The sequence below is a fragment of the Podarcis filfolensis genome (assembly GCF_964270895.1).
Source record: "Podarcis filfolensis genome assembly, chromosome: 5".
Lineage (NCBI taxonomy): Eukaryota > Metazoa > Chordata > Lepidosauria > Squamata > Lacertidae > Podarcis > Podarcis filfolensis.
The window spans coordinates 20,963,241-20,979,011 of NC_139608.1; the positions used below are offsets into that span (position 1 = coordinate 20,963,241).

At 39.9% G+C, this 15,771-nt stretch overlaps 1 protein-coding gene across 1 annotated transcript; it reads left to right on the plus strand.

The window, feature by feature from the left end:
* The first annotated feature begins 2,380 nt into the window (after window positions 1–2,380).
* Window positions 2,381–15,460, plus strand: CCNL1 (cyclin L1). Its single transcript, XM_083614972.1, has 11 exons — window positions 2,381–2,756; window positions 3,124–3,198; window positions 3,502–3,611; window positions 9,571–9,691; window positions 10,012–10,076; window positions 11,692–11,791; window positions 11,899–12,003; window positions 12,549–12,690; window positions 13,400–13,511; window positions 13,613–13,711; window positions 14,631–15,460. The coding sequence occupies exons 1-11, from the start codon at window positions 2,481–2,483 to the stop codon at window positions 14,977–14,979; spliced, it is 1,554 nt and encodes a 517-aa protein (XP_083471098.1). The 5' UTR covers window positions 2,381–2,480; the 3' UTR covers window positions 14,980–15,460.
* Window positions 15,461–15,771: the final 311 nt, after the last annotated feature.

The following is a 15,771-nucleotide window of genomic DNA, read 5'->3' on the forward strand; positions in this document are numbered from 1 at the left end:
CAGCAGCTGAAATATGGAGTGGAAGCCTGTTGGGTTTGCATCCTTCCAGGCGCGCTTTTTTTATAACAAGAACACAAAGCTGAAAATGAAGAAACTGCAGCTAAAATATTACGTTCATTTTTCACATGGTCTAGTATTGATCTGAAATCTTAGGCGTGGGACCATAGCTGTCGACGTTTCCCTTTTCTTGCGAGGAATTCTATTCGGAATAAGCGAATTTTCCTTAAACAGAAAGGTTGACAGCTATGCGCAGGACAGTACCCAGAGCTGAGAAGCAGCTTGCGCTAATGGAATTCCCTGTCTCAAAATGCACCTAGAACAGGGATCAGCAACCTTTTTCAGCTGTGGGCCAGTCCACTGCCCCTCAGACCATGTGGGGGGCCGGACTATATTTTTTTTTGGGGGGGGAGAACGAATTCCTATGCCCTACAAATAACCCAGAGATGCATTTTAAATAAAAGCACACATTCTACTCATGTAAAAACACGCTGATTCCCAGACTGCCTGCGGGCCAGATTGATAAGGCGATTGGGCTGCATCCGGTCCACGGGCCTTAGGTTGCCTACCCCGGCCTAGAACAATGGGAGTTTTGAACACTGCTCCTGAGCATACGCAGAGTGCACCTTTCTCTCGCTTACCAGGAAACTCCAGCCAGAGCACTTATGATGCAGACAAGGAAGTCTCACCTCCTGGCATTTGTTCGCCTCGTAAAATGAAGCGCAGTTTGGGACATTTGCTCAGTCACGCAGCTGAACAGAGGGAAGGCAACTATTTTGACCTGTGTTCAAAAAGCGTGTCTGGGATAAGAGGCCTTCATATTGGCTCAGAACTCTGTGTTGCTTCTTAACTGTCTTCACTTTGATGGGATTTCTTCATCTGATGCTTTGTTACGTATGTAAATGTTGCAGTGAGGTATAGTGGTTAGAGTGACAGACAAGAATATGGGGCGGGAGAGAAACCTGAACCCATATGCCCTGCTCAGCCTTGGGCCAGTCCTCCAACCTAGCAGGACTAATGGGATAAAATGGGACTGGAGCAGGGCTGGATTTAGGTTTGATGAGGCCCTAAGCTACTGAAGGTAATGGGGCCCTTTATATGTCCAGCTGTCCTTTGTCAACAAGAAATTGTCGGGTTTTTGTGTTGAATATATGGTAATTTATGAACCTAAAAGGTGTTGCTGTATGTATGTAGGTTTTATTTTATTTGTTTTTTCTTATATTTTGGAAATGTACATCCAGTTGTTTTTTTCCTTTAATTTTTTAGGGGGCTCCCAAGAGAGTGGGGCCTTAAGCAATAGCTTGTTTAGCTTATACGTAAATCTGACACTGGGAGATACTATGTATACAGCCTTAAGCTCTTTGCAGACAAATGTGGACAAACAATTACTGTATTTCCTACACAGAAAGCACTTTTTAAAGCATTTTTTAATAAAAAAACCCCCACAAAACACCCACTTGTGAATAGATGTATAATACACGACGTGAGTTTTCTGTGGCAAAATAGTGTGGTGTTTGAAACAGCTGTGAATCAGACAGGAACACCATCTTGTAGTTTGCCTCAGGTGCCAAAATGTCTTGGGCAAGACCTGCTTCCATCTTCTTTTGGGCCTTTGCCCAAACTTGCAACAGCATGGAATGGTGCAAGCAGAGCTGTGAACATAACTATTTCTAAGAGCACATAAAGGGAACATACTTCTCATGCTTCCCTTTGTGTGTTCACGTGCATAATATACAGGGGAGCAACCAAGAAACTAGGGGGGGTGGAGGTAAGCCACTCCCCACCTAACTGATCACAAGATGTGGCACACATGCACCATTTGAATGGCAATCCCCATCCACTTTGGCAGGGCTGCCCCCCTAAAATACTTTATGGAGGGCTGTTGGTTCCTATGCATGGGCGTATCCAGGATTTTTGTTGGGGGGGGAGAAGCTCAGATTTGTATTGATTTATAGGAGGGGCAGCTGTCCCCCTCCTTGGCTATGCTCATGCTCCTATGGCAATAATATATATATATAAAATAAAATATATAATAATATATGTGTGTGTGTGTGTGTGTGTGTGTGTGTGTGTGTGTGTGTGTCCTTGCAAGTAGAAACATAGCAGAGCAGCGACAGGCTGAGCTAAAACATCCCTGAAATGCTACGTTTCCTACTTGCAGGAGGACGTGGGCTGGCAACTAGCAGCTGCTCGTTTTTATTTTTTATTTTTTTGTAACATCAAGGAACATTTTCCGAAACTGCATTCCAACGCCCTGAAATCGCGGGCCTGTAATAGCACGGGGGGGAGGCCGTCTCGCCAAGACGAGTTCACGCACGAAGAACGTGCCGCTCGCCTGACGTCAGCGCGGGAGGGACTCTTTTTTCCCAGCGCGCCCCGCTCCGCGCTGCGTCATCGGGCGCCGGGCGCAAACGCGTTATTCCGTGCGTGGCCGGCTCCGGGTGCGGTCGTCGAGGCGAGCGTGTTGGTCGCGGACGTTCGCCATGGCCTCCTCCAGCGGGACTCATCCCTCCCCGGCCGCCTCAGGCGCCTCGCTCGCCCCGGCCGCGTCCTCCTCGGCTCCCCCCGCGGGGATCCTCATCGGGGACCGCCTGTACTCGGAGGTGTCGCTGACTATCGACCACTCGCTCATCCCCGAGGAGCGGCTCTCGCCGACGCCCTCCATGCAGGACGGGCTGGACCTCCAGAGCGAGACGGACCTGCGCATCCTGGGCTGCGAGCTCATCCAGGCCGCCGGCATCATGCTCCGCCTGCCGCAGGTCAGCGCCGGGGGAGGGGAGCTGCCTCCGACGGGGCCTACCGCGGAGCCCAAGGCCTCGGCCTCGATTTTGTGGGCAGGGGAAGGAGAGTGAGGGAGGGGAAGCCGCCGCCGCCACCTAAGGGCGCCTCTTCTCTTCTCCCGCCCGCGCTGACCCGAGACGGGGCTCCTTGAGGGGAAAGGAGGGCGCTGGACACAAGATGGCGGCGGATTGGCGACCTCGGCCTGCTTGACAGGCCCGGCGCCGATGCCGCTTCCGGAAAAGGGAGGGTGGGAGGCGTTAGCTGGACTCCGCGCATGCGCGCTTCGCCTGTTACTAACATGGCTTATCTTCCTGTCTCTTCCCCGCCGGGGGATTGTCTTCGCAGGTGGCGATGGCGACCGGGCAGGTGTTGTTTCACCGCTTCTTTTATTCCAAGTCGTTCGTCAAGCACAGCTTCGAGGTGAGTTTTTTTGGTGGGTGTAGGCAGGCTTAAGGTTTTCGTTGGTTGTGGTTTTTTGGGGAGGGGGCGAGAGGTACTGAAGACATTCAAACGTATGAAGTGAGTGTTTTCAGCTAGGATTTGCTCATCTTGACTCTGCTCTTTTGCCTCAGGCAAGGAGTCTCCACAGCACTGTTTCTGGCTTGGGTGGATTTCTCTTTGGCATATCTCCCATTAGGGTTAGCTCCTAGTCATGTTTATAATGTGTTATGTATGAACCCCCAGGGGAAACAAGTTTCTCACAGCAATGGGCTTCTTTTTCAGATTGTTGCGATGGCCTGCATCAATCTTGCTTCCAAAATTGAAGAAGCGCCTCGTCGCATAAGAGATGTGATCAACGTTTCCCATCACTTGCGCCAGTTAAGAGCTAAAAGGTAAGATCAGCTCCGCTTTTGGTATACACAACGTACCACTGTACACTGTCCCACTGTAATGTAGTCCAAAGACTGTAGAGGTTCTGCTTGGGTAGGTTGGCTTGATCAGGTTGAAGGTGATAAACAGCTGACATAGGCTTGAATTTTGTTGATTTTGTGTCTTAGTGTGACTTAGTGGATTGAAGTATCTCTTAACTCTGGACCTTGAAATGAGCTGGATGAACTCAGGTCTGAGCTAGTATTGTTTGTTTTGTTTTGTTTTGCTTTGCTTTTCTTTTTTGTTTTGTAGTGGAAACTTGTAGTTATCTTTTATTACATCTTAACTTTACTGAAAATGTATATTGGGTCTTGTTAGACCACTGTCCATGTTTAGTGTAGTAGAGAGTGTATAATTGTCTCTCAAGCTCTTAGCAGAAGACTGAAGTTTAGCCTATTTACGTTTATAGTAGTGGTTTTGTTGGGAAAGTTGACAGCTTGGTTTGGTTTACAGCATATACCTGTTTTAATGGTATCTTCACGATATAAACAAAGGAATCCTGGAAGCAATGTGCATCTAGAATTACAGGAACAACACTTGTCATTCAGCATGATTGTCTATACATCAGATGAGTCTCAATTTTGTGTGTGCTTTTGTGGTTGTTGTAGAGCTGTCCCTATTTGTGGGTTTGTAAAGCTTTAATTATAAAGGAGTAAGGAAAGATTAAACAGGAAAACTTGCGCACTATCTTGATTTTTTTTTCTGAAGCTGTCTCTTGATTAACTAGCAAATACATATAGGCTTGATTTCAATGATATCCTCACTACTTAGGGACATTTTTAAGAGCTTATTTTTCTTTGCCAAATCTTGTGGGATACTGAGGCATTCTAAAAACACCATACAAATATGTGTCTTACCGCTTAAAAGCATATCTAGGCAAAACAAGCTATTTTTCAGAAAGGTAGATTTAGTTTATACACAGGTAACGTGCACATGTACTAATATACTTTCTTTTCAAGTCTTTTTTATTTTAAAAAGATTATTCATCTTCATTTGAATGAAACAGTTGCACCTAAGGCTTTTTCCCTCACTGTCTAGATTTCAAGTGAAGTTATAATTAATTAATAATATAAATCTTGGCCAGCCAGGATTTGAAAAGTAGCATGGCGGGTAGATGAAAAACATAATTCTTAAAAAAAAGAAGTCTTCCCATAAAAAACCTGGCATGTCATGTTGGGTGCTGATGTACTTTACTTGATTCATTTTTAGCTAACTTAAAAACAAATACTGTCTGAAAAGTCTGGAGCAAGTCAAGTCTATAAGAAATCTTACATTTTTGGCATGCAGGCTCATTTTTAAAAATGGGTTGAAAGCATTATTCTGTGCGTGTTACAGTTTTACAAACAAATCAGTTGTACATGTTATTAACTTTAGCTCTTTTTTCCCTTGCAACCGACTATACAGCGACCAGCTACATTTACCAAAGCCTGGGTGATGTGGAGTGGTTCATAGAGATGAAGCTGTCGTCATGGCAACAGTGAGTGACGTATGGAAAATCCCCAAGGAGAAGCCAGTGCTCTGAGAATAGGTCACTGGAATCGGGGAACTGACAGGTTGGCCGTTGGTGAACCATTTGGAAGAACTCCTGCATCTTGTTTTAAGCTTTCATCTTTGCTGTCCAGGTTTTTGGAAATTAGCCAAATGTTAGAATTTTAACTAGCAAATTTAGGTATGCTGTGCTTAATAGTTTGTCTGTCACATTTCAATGCTTTATTTTGTGTATTTAATGAAATCTTCACCTTTAATGTAGTTCACTCAAGTACAATTGTAGTATTTGTTACTAAAATCTAGTACTCACTGGAAAAAAGACTCATTAGAAAAGTTTTTACTTTGGAATGCAAAAAGTGGTTGATGTTGTATAGCACTGACTGCCACAAACATGCAAATTTATGTTTAAGAACATAAATAGCATTTAGTAAACCAAAATGCTTTTGCTGCTACCAAGGTTATTCACAAATAGTAAATTTTGTGTACATTCTATATGATTAATGTACAGTTTTGTAACTGGGGGAAATAAATACTTTAAAAGTAATAAGCATTGCAATCATAGGCAGGTGTGCACTAAAGAATCTATTTTAAGCTCTCTGCACATGGGAATTTTTTACTGGGAGGAGCAACATCTTATTTGGCTTTGCTTGCTTGGAGTAATTCTCAGCATCTCCAGTTGAAAAGGGATCTTCGGTAGTAAGGCTGGGAAAGCTGCTACAAAAGTCAATTGTCAGCAGACAAGAATGGTTGGATTTTTGTCAACAGTACATACTGTTAATGTGAAGCATTTGGAATTAGCACAACATTTGTGCGTGCATTGGAGCTGTCACATAATTTGTATCGAAGGCTATGCCAACAAACCAAGAGCAGTGAAAACATAACAAATATAATTTTCTCTTTGCTTGTACATATTACTGCATTCCTAGGGGGTCAAGTCACTCTTCTTTAGTATTTCGCAGGTTGGGGCTTAGATCCTTAACCTGACACCCTTTTAAGCAGAATTTGAAAGAGTGTCATCATAACACATGCCATATCTGCAAATATACATGAATGTTGATGGGCTGTTTGATGTAACATCTGGATACACTTAAACAAGGAATGTTATGGTTAGTTACCTTGCAGACTTGCTGCTTGATCCCGATCATGTGCATGGTTTAAGTGGAAGCAAGTCTCGTAAGTGAGGATGAAATTAATTGGGAGTAACCTCTGTTGAACTCTAAAGTCGGACTTTGATTTGATATGCGCGTGTAACTCTGATAAGATGCGTACTGCCATCTTAGTAAGAAATGCTTCCCCTTGTTGAGCCATTATTCCAGCGCTGAAGCAGTGGAGTAAAATTTGTGGGAAAGTTATTTCCTCAGTGTATTATGCTTCAGAGAATCATGTTCTTGTCCCTTTAAAATTGTAATAATTACACTTTTTAACACAACTCTAAATTTATGCAGTGCCATGGCTGTTTTCAGTGCCTAATATGTAAGCATAGCTGATGTAATTCTTGGTTTGATACGAAAGCACCCTTTTTGCATTCTTATTGTTAATACTATGGTGAACTCTACACACAACTGCATAAAGTTTGCATATGCCAATCATTCCAGTTGGAATGCTGTCTAGTTAGGAAGAGCACTAATGTGGCCTTTAGTCCTTTTGAAAGGTATATTGTATTCTGATAGCTAACTCTAACTTGACCTTGTATTTAACCACTCTACTGGTAACCATAGTTAACAAGGAATTCCATGCAGAGAGATCTATCAATACTAGTCTGATTTTCCCCCCTGTAATTGCCTATATAGGAAGGGAAGCCTGTCACCCTGCCTGTCCTTTTGCCGGCTGAGGGCATTCTTAAAAGTAGTCTCCTAAGATGCTAGTAATCTGCATTTCCATAGTAGGTGCAGAGAGGGGGACTTCCACTCTTCCCTGCCCAGCGTAGAAATGTAGGATAGCTAGCCACTTGGCAGTCTTTGGGCTTACTTGATTTAACTGGACAGGTTGCATAGAGCCAAACAGGAGTTTGGTATGTAGTTAAAATGCAAAAATGTAATGACCACAACCTAGGACTCTAAGCCCAATAATTGACATGCTATCGCAATAAATATAAGATCTTTAATTTTTTGGAAGACAGCTAATCTTGACAAGTCTAATCTTGAGACAGTTTCTACAATCTTTTTTTGGCTCTATAAGGTGGCATCTCTTCCCCCTCCCAACTACTTTTTAATAAAATATTATGGGTATTCAGGTTAACAAGTTGCCAAGTCTAATTAGATTTGCATCTAAATTAGAAGTAAATTAATTTGCGAAGTTAAAAAGGTATATTTCAGAAACAGTTTAGTAGGGCTGATATTGCAAATATACACTTTGAGACATTTAGTAACTTGCATTAAGTTGTGGATAGGGAAGCTGTGCTGGTCTTTAACAGCAAGATGACAGAGTTACATTTGGAGTAGAGGGTGTGTGTGATAATGAACGTTCCTCTGAGAAGTATATAGTTCATCAACACTGCCTTACAAATATTTGAATTAACCTTGGGCAGTATACCAACAAGAAGTGGAAACAGGAAATACCTGTATGTTATGAAGCATCTTTCACAAGTGCTAGTATACAGATTTCTTAAGGTTTTCTAGGTTGAGCACAAGGTAAATTTATATCAATGCACAGAATCTTACAGCCTGTTTTGCCTAGGTTAGTTCTGTTGCACTACCAAATAATTTAGTGAAGCTAAGCTGTCTTCAATGCAGTAATGTGCATTGGCTTTTGGATCAGGATAATCTAGGAAATATATAGTGCAACCTCACGTATCAAGTTTTCATGAATGAAGTGTCATTCTACCATAAACAGCTAAAGAATGCAGTTGTTTGAATTGCTTTTATCCCTGTTCTAGTTAAATGCAGGGGCAGAATTCAGATGATTGTGCTGTGGACAGTTTATGATTCTTATACATAAAAGGATTTGAAACACTTGCCTCCTTAAAAAAAAGCCCTATGATCTTCAGTCAGTTTGCTGAATGTCAAACATTGTAAAATGCAGTAAGTAGTATTGATTGTATATATAGTTCAATCCTTGTGCATGATGCTTTAGAATATAAGAGGACACATCACTACCTGAAGATGTTTACAATCTCAATACAGAAAACAATGGAAATGAAGGTAGGGGAATACACACATACTGCACACAAGCAAGCTAAAATACTTTAATATTTTAATATTAAAATAGTTTTCTGTGTGCATCTTTATGTAGAAAGGAATTCTATTGCTTATGGATAGTACACAACTAATGAGAAGAGACTTTGTTTTAAGGCTATCCATAACCAATATAAGTCATTCATACAAAAAGATGCTTGTAGAAGACTCCATAATAATGCCACAGTAAAATATTTTTAACTTGCTCCTTGCAAGATACCGGTAGTTTAAATTTAACTAATGGAGAACAGTATAATGTTGCTTCAGCTGTATTAACAAACTAGGTTATGTGCTTGCTTAGCGATTTGTGACATAGATACAAGATAAAACAGATTATAGGGATTTAGAGGTAGGGAATATGTTCATAATAATTTATTGCTTATACCCTACACATCTTGACTGGTTTTCCCTAGCCACCCTCGGGAAATATATGAGAATATAAGAAACATAACGGAACATCAAACATTAAAAACCTGCTGATACAGGGCTGCCTTCAGATGTCTTCTGAAAGTCGTGTAGTTGTTTATCTGTGTAACATGATGGGAGGGCATTGGACAGGGCAGGTGCCACTACTGAGAAGGACCTCTGCCTGGTTCCTTGTAACTTCACTTCTTGCAGTGAGGGAACCACCAGAAGGCCCTCTGAACTGGACCTCAGTGTCTCGGCTGACCGGTGGGGGTGGAGATGCTCCTTTAGGTATACAGGGCCAAGGCCGTTTAGGGCTTTCTGATAACATAGTTCTCATTACTATAGCATAGTATTCATTTTTTGTTTGTTAGTACATTTTAAAAAATAAGTCTACGTACAATTTAAGAAATCTAGATTATTCTGTGATCAAGATAAATGACTGAAGCTTAGCTTTGTTTTATTTCCCATGCATAACACATTTATTTTTACAGATGTTGCAACTACAGTGGTAATGTGAATGATGAATTCACCACTATGCTCCTTTTCAGAGAATGGGATCTTCCCAAAAGACATCACTAGGAATTACTTGGAATTTAGCCTTGTATATCATCTCTTTTATGTGAAGTGAAATGTTTTTGAATGTGAAATTCTGAATGTTAATAGGAAAGCTTTTTAAAGTTAACATAGTTGTACTGAATTAGTTAACTTGGACAGCACAAGATTAAAGCTAAAACTTGTTTGCAGGAGTTTAGAATCTGGTTTCTGTTGCCATTAGTTGGTTGGAAGGGAAAACAGAAAAGCCGTTGTCTTCGATACAGAAAACCGTTTTGACTCTATTTCTCACAAACTGTAGGACTCCAAGCCCATTGATACTTGATCAGAACTACATAAACACCAAAAATCAAGTAATCAAAGCAGAAAGGAGGGTGCTGAAGGAATTGGGATTTTGTGTTCATGTCAAGCATCCACATAAGGTGAGTCCACGAAAGTTTCTTCAATATTGAACTGCGAAAATGTCTTGATGGTGACAGGAAAGGTAAACTATTCCTAGACATGACAACCTGTATAACTCAAGAACACATGCCTGTTTCTAGGAAGAGGGTAAAACTCCTAATTGTAAGCTAAGGTTAGGGGGAGTGGAATTTTGAATTTTCATCAGAAATGGGGGTTGATAGATTATGAGATTTAAGACTTAAGTTTGCCTTGCTTTATGTTCAAGATGGATGTGGGTACAGATGTTCCTTAACATTTAAATGGTGTTTTAATTACCTTTTTGTTTTTCTTCCTCTCTCAGATCATTGTTATGTACTTACAAGTCTTAGAATGTGAACGTAATCAAACACTCGTCCAAACAGCCTGGTAAGTTTTCCTCTTCTCTCTCTTAGCCAGGAAAATAGTAGCAGAAAAAAAACAAGCTTGGTGTCCAATATACCAAAGAATGAACTGTAAGTTTGTAAACGCTTTGTGAAATGTGTGTCGTTGCTTGTTTTCTGCCTACTATTTTCGTGGCTTTCATAGCACATTTTCTTGGAGAACTCAATTTAACTTTGTTCTTTTTTCTACTCTTTGATTAAAGGGTAGCCTCTGATGGTAAGTCATAGAACTCTGCCCTCTGCACCACAGCTCATGACCTGAGGATGGCCTGATTGGCTGCCTCTCTCTCCAGCCAGTGCAGTGCAAGCTCTCAGCCAAGATTTACTGAAGTGGTCCATATCCATCTGGCAGCATCTTCTAGTTCTGTCCGGGTGTCAAAAGGATTTGTATATCTGATTCTAGAAGTATCTGTTCAACATACATATGAAATGTGTATTTGTTTTCCTAGTTATTCTAGTTATGACATGACCTGTCAGCATAAATGGTAAAGTCTAGCTGTAGCACAGATTCCTAATTAACTGCTTTTCCAGTTTTATCTCAATTTGGATTCTAGTGGTTGGGGGTTTTTTGGCGGTGGGTTGTGCATGCAGAGGGACTAGCACATGCCTAACTATTTACTGTTTTGTGTATTGAGCATATTTTTCGCAACCAGCAAACATCCACAGTAGATTAGTTGGCATGTTTGGAGGTCTCGCCCTTATGTTCAGAAGCAAAAGTTTATTACTAAATTCTGAAATCACAATTTTGAGTACCAACATTTTCAGTGATTAAGAATGTTTTTAATTTGTTAGAACTTGACTTCACAGAGTTTTTATAGTTTATATTTGTATCTCATCTGTATAGATGTCATTCACTTTGTAAAGTCTTTGCAGCCTCTCTGCACACGGGCCATTAAAAGTCCATGGAAACAGCTGATAAAAATGATTTAGCAAGTTCCAGTCACATCCCACTGTTTTTAGTAGAAGTGTTAAGCACGTACTTAAATCATTCCCATGACATAATTGGAATGCACAAGTGCTTAACCTTTTACAAAAATAAAATGATGCTAAATTGGTATATAAATTTTATGAAATGAAGTACATATCCTGTAGATCTTGTTTTTACATTGTATCATAGGAGATGCATTTAGCTATTGTAGCTGTTAGCACTAAATAAAACATACTGATTTGTTTGACAAAAGAATGATTTAAATTTAAATATATATTTAGACTTTTTTAAAGTGGTCATGTGAACAGATGATTTTAGAGTTAAATCTTAGTTGATGGACACTTCATAGAATAATCATGAGTTACATAATAGTATGTAAAGCCATAGTGACGACTTGTATAGTGATGACTTGTGGTGATAAAGATTGAACTCAAAACAAAACTCAGCTTGTACTTTCCTGAGTTCTAGAGAGATGATAAGAGCCTGTATGTTGGAATGATCCTGGGGCATTTGAGGCATTTTGTCTTTAAGACTTATTTTGACGTTTTGGAATCTAAATTAATAGTATGAAGGTGAAGAAAAAATAATAAAGTAGATTGAGTCTCCAACTTCATGTTTTTGATTTCATAATAGGCCTTAGAACTTGGAACAAATTCACATTCATATTTTTCAGGAATTACATGAACGACAGCCTCAGAACCAATGTATTTGTTCGATTTCAACCAGAGACAATAGCATGTGCTTGTATCTACCTTGCAGCTAGAGCTCTACAGGTAAGAATTTGTTTTCTGTTTTCACTCATACCTTTATCTCAATAATCTTTAAATAAAATTGCCTAGTTTCAGATTCTGACCCGCTTTTGTAATAATTTCTCCTCCAGATTCCTTTGCCTAACCGTCCCCATTGGTTTTTGCTTTTTGGAACTACTGAAGAAGAAATTCAAGAGATATGTTTAACAACACTTAAGTTGTATACGAGAAAGAAGGTAACTGTCTGTACTTGCAGGTGGGGTGAAATGTACTACATACATGCTAAAAGATGTGCTCTTTTAGGGAGTTTGGGGGGGAGTGTTGCAATTTCTTACACAGAAATATTTTAAGATTTATATCTAGAAGCCTTCACCCCACATCAAGTGTGTAGGAGTGTCTGCTATACTTTTGAGAGGCTCTGTTTTGCTTCCAAACTCAGCCATTAGAGGAGGGTGTGAACAGCCTGGAACAGAAGCTGTGTATTCCTGGGAGCAAATTCAAGCAGCCCTGATGCAATTGCTAAGTTGTATAAATTCCAGGACTCTTGTGCTGCATGGAAGCTGCTAGCATGCTGTGATAAAGTAATTTAATTTTAAGCTCCATTTTGGCAACTGACAAGGTTTAGTATTTTAATTGCTTTTTAAAACTTGTATTTTATTTTGTGTGCCTCTTTGGCCACAGTCGAAAGGAAGGGTGGAATAAAAAATTAAATAAGATACTTTGCTAAAAATCAAAGAGATACATGTGTGTGTTTATATGCCCACTCTGGTTCTCCTTGCAGCCTAACTATGAATTACTTGATAAGGAAGTTGAAAAGAGAAAAATGGCACTTCAAGAAGCTAAACTAAAAGCAAAAGGATTAAACCCGGATGGAACGCCAGCCCTTTCCACGTTGGGAGGCTTTTCACCTGCTTCCAAGCCCTGTACGTTTTTTGTAACAATGTCCACTTGATTCTGCGTCTACTTACTTAATTCTTAAAAGAAAAATCAGAGCAGAATTAGGAGTCCCTGAATGTCTGACTGAGCAAATATTACAGCCTTTATATACAGGCATCTCCCCACTTACATGGGGTTAGGTTTCCAGGTACTGCGTGGATATGGGAAATATAGTGGGGAAACACCCTATAAACCTTTGGAAACCCCTTTAAAAAGCCAGCAGTACTTGCCAAACTGGCATGAATGGTGACTGTCTTCCTCATTACCAGAGGACTCCACTAAACTCCACCACAGCTGCTCCCACCAAACCTCCTTTTTCAAATTCTCAGCACTCCACAGGCCTCAAGAGTCTGTGCAAAAACTGTCATGGGATTGCTAGCTGTTTTTCTGCTCTTTTTGTTTAACTTGATTTATTGAATTATTTACTGGCACCACACATATATACAGTCATGCACATGTGGTAAGATACCTGTGCTAATCATTTTAAAGATGAAAATGAATTAAAACTACGTTAGAAAGAAAATTGGGGGTGTGTGACATCTTATAGGAGTAAGAAATTCAATGTAAATCTGTTGTGTGATCAGATCCTTGTTTGATGCCATTTGTAGAAACCTGCATTAGCAAATTCACTATAAAGTATAATGTCAAGAGTTCTGTTTCTTCAACATTCTTACCATAAGTTATTTCAATTAATAGGCTCTCCAAGGGAAATGAAAGCGGAAGAGAAATCTCCGTTGTGCATCAATGCAAAAATTATCAAAAAAGAACCAGAAGACAGACAAGTGGTTTCCAAGAGCCCTTACAATGGGTAGGTAGCAGTCTGTAAAATATGATTTATTCACTTCATTCTAAGTTGTATGTTGTTATATGCATTTGTAAATTGATATGATGCTTACTGTTTTAATCCAGTATGAGAAAAGAGAGCAAAAGAAGTAGAAGCAGCAGAAGTGCTAGCAGATCAAAGTCAAGAACAAAGTCACGGTCCAGATCCCATTCCCCAAGGAGACAGTGAGTATTTAAATAATGGTTAAATATAACTTAAAATATGCTTTCCTTCTCCTATGTTTTTCTTAAGGGAAGCTTAGTAACATGAAAATAAAGAGCAGTTAAGGGCTTCTAATGTGAAAATATCACGCCTTCTGCTTTGAGACTACAAAGTTACTAAAGCTATTTGAGTAACTTTTATGATTAAATATCAAAAGTTGGCAACTTATAAGCTCTTGGAACACTGAAATGAAATAACAAATATCAGCACAGTGTTTCAGCTTAAATATGCAATAAAAACAAGATTATCTTTTGTGGATTTGGTACATGCGAACTAGCCCCTGCTGTGCCAGTAAACTAAAATTTGCCACCCTACTTAACTGAAGAAATACTGCATGAAATAACATTTATGGGAGTTTATGTAGCCCTGGGATTCTACCAAGTGGACAGATGCAATAATATATTCTTGCACCTAAGAAGTCCCGTCTGTTAAAATTTGAAAGCAATTTTTATATATTGTAGGCAGATACAGATATGAGTGAGAGAGAATCTCAGGTGTCTGATACGGTTTTCTTTAGTAATGAGCTGGGGTGCTGTTTCACTTACTGTAGGCAATAGATAATTTGTGTATTGTGACAAGTTTAATTTTTATTTTGCAAATAGTACAATTAAGAAACAGTAACAAAGCAGTGGTGTATATGTGTGGAAAGCAGTGATAAGCATCGAAATCAGATAAACAGTAAGGAAAACAGCTGATACAGCCCCTCCAAAAACTCAGCACAAGTAGTAGGAGGTGATCTCTCGAGAGTTATTCATGAAAATTAGGAACAAAAGACCATATAGTGTCAAATTGATTAGATGTAGATGCTGTTTCACATCGAGTAAGCAGTAGACAATTTGTATGCTGTGCAAGTTTAAATACTGTGCTGTTTTGCATTTTAAGTTACAACAATAGACGGAGTCTCTCTGGAACCTACAGCTCAAGATCCAGAAGCAGATCACGCAGTCACAGCGGCAGTCCTCGGAGGCATCATAATCACGGATCACCACATTTAAAACCCAAGCACAGCAGAGAAGAGTTGAAAGGTGCAAATAGACATGGTCACAAAAGGAAAAAGTCTCGCTCCCGTTCTCAGAGCAAATCCAGGGACCACACAGATGTTACCAAAAAACACAGGCACGAGCGAGGACACCACAGGGACAGGCGAGAGAGATCTCGCTCGTTTGAAAGGTCGCATAAAGGAAAGCACCACAGTGGCAGTCGCTCAGGACACAGCAGACACAGGCGCTGACGGGGCAGACTGAACTGTCCTTTAGTTACACTTGCATATTATACCATGTGCAGGACTGTTTGAAACTTGAAAAGAAGTCAAATTAGGATTTAATTTGAAGCCCAACACCTTCAATGGGTAGGACTTTTTTTAAAAAAAAAAGGTGTTGAATTTTTGCACATAAAATACCTTAGCAGTATCAAACTGATTTAAAACAATGATCAGGTTAAATTGTATGTGTTAGAGTTGTATCAATATGAAAACTGGAGAATTTGTTTCTGTACAAATGTACCTTATTTTTATACACGCATACTGCAGACATTTCTATTTAAGTATAGTTATTTGTTTAAAATAATGGTGAATACTTTCTTACACTGGTTTTAGTCTGCATGTGTGAAAACCTTTTTACAAGAAATAAAATATACCGACTTCTTTTTTTTTTTTTAACTACTCTGTTGAATACCTCATTAAATCATCAAAATGTGGAAATTTTCATACCAAATTGCTATCTCTTTAATGCTTGGTAACACAGACACAAATCTGCTTCACTGGAGCTTGTTTTGAGTTAAATGGTATAGGAGCATGATGTTTTACAAGTAGCATGGCTTGATTATTTTTCAGAGTATAATTCAAGGAGTGAGTTTAGTTCCATCTAAAGTCACTAGACTTTCGTGCATGTAAATGGCCAGTAATTACCGTATTTTTTGCTCTATAAGACTCACTTTTTCTCTCCTAAAAAATAAGGGGGAATGTGTGTGCGTCTTACGGAGTGAATGCAGGCTGCGCAGCTATCCCAGAAGCCAGAACAGCAAG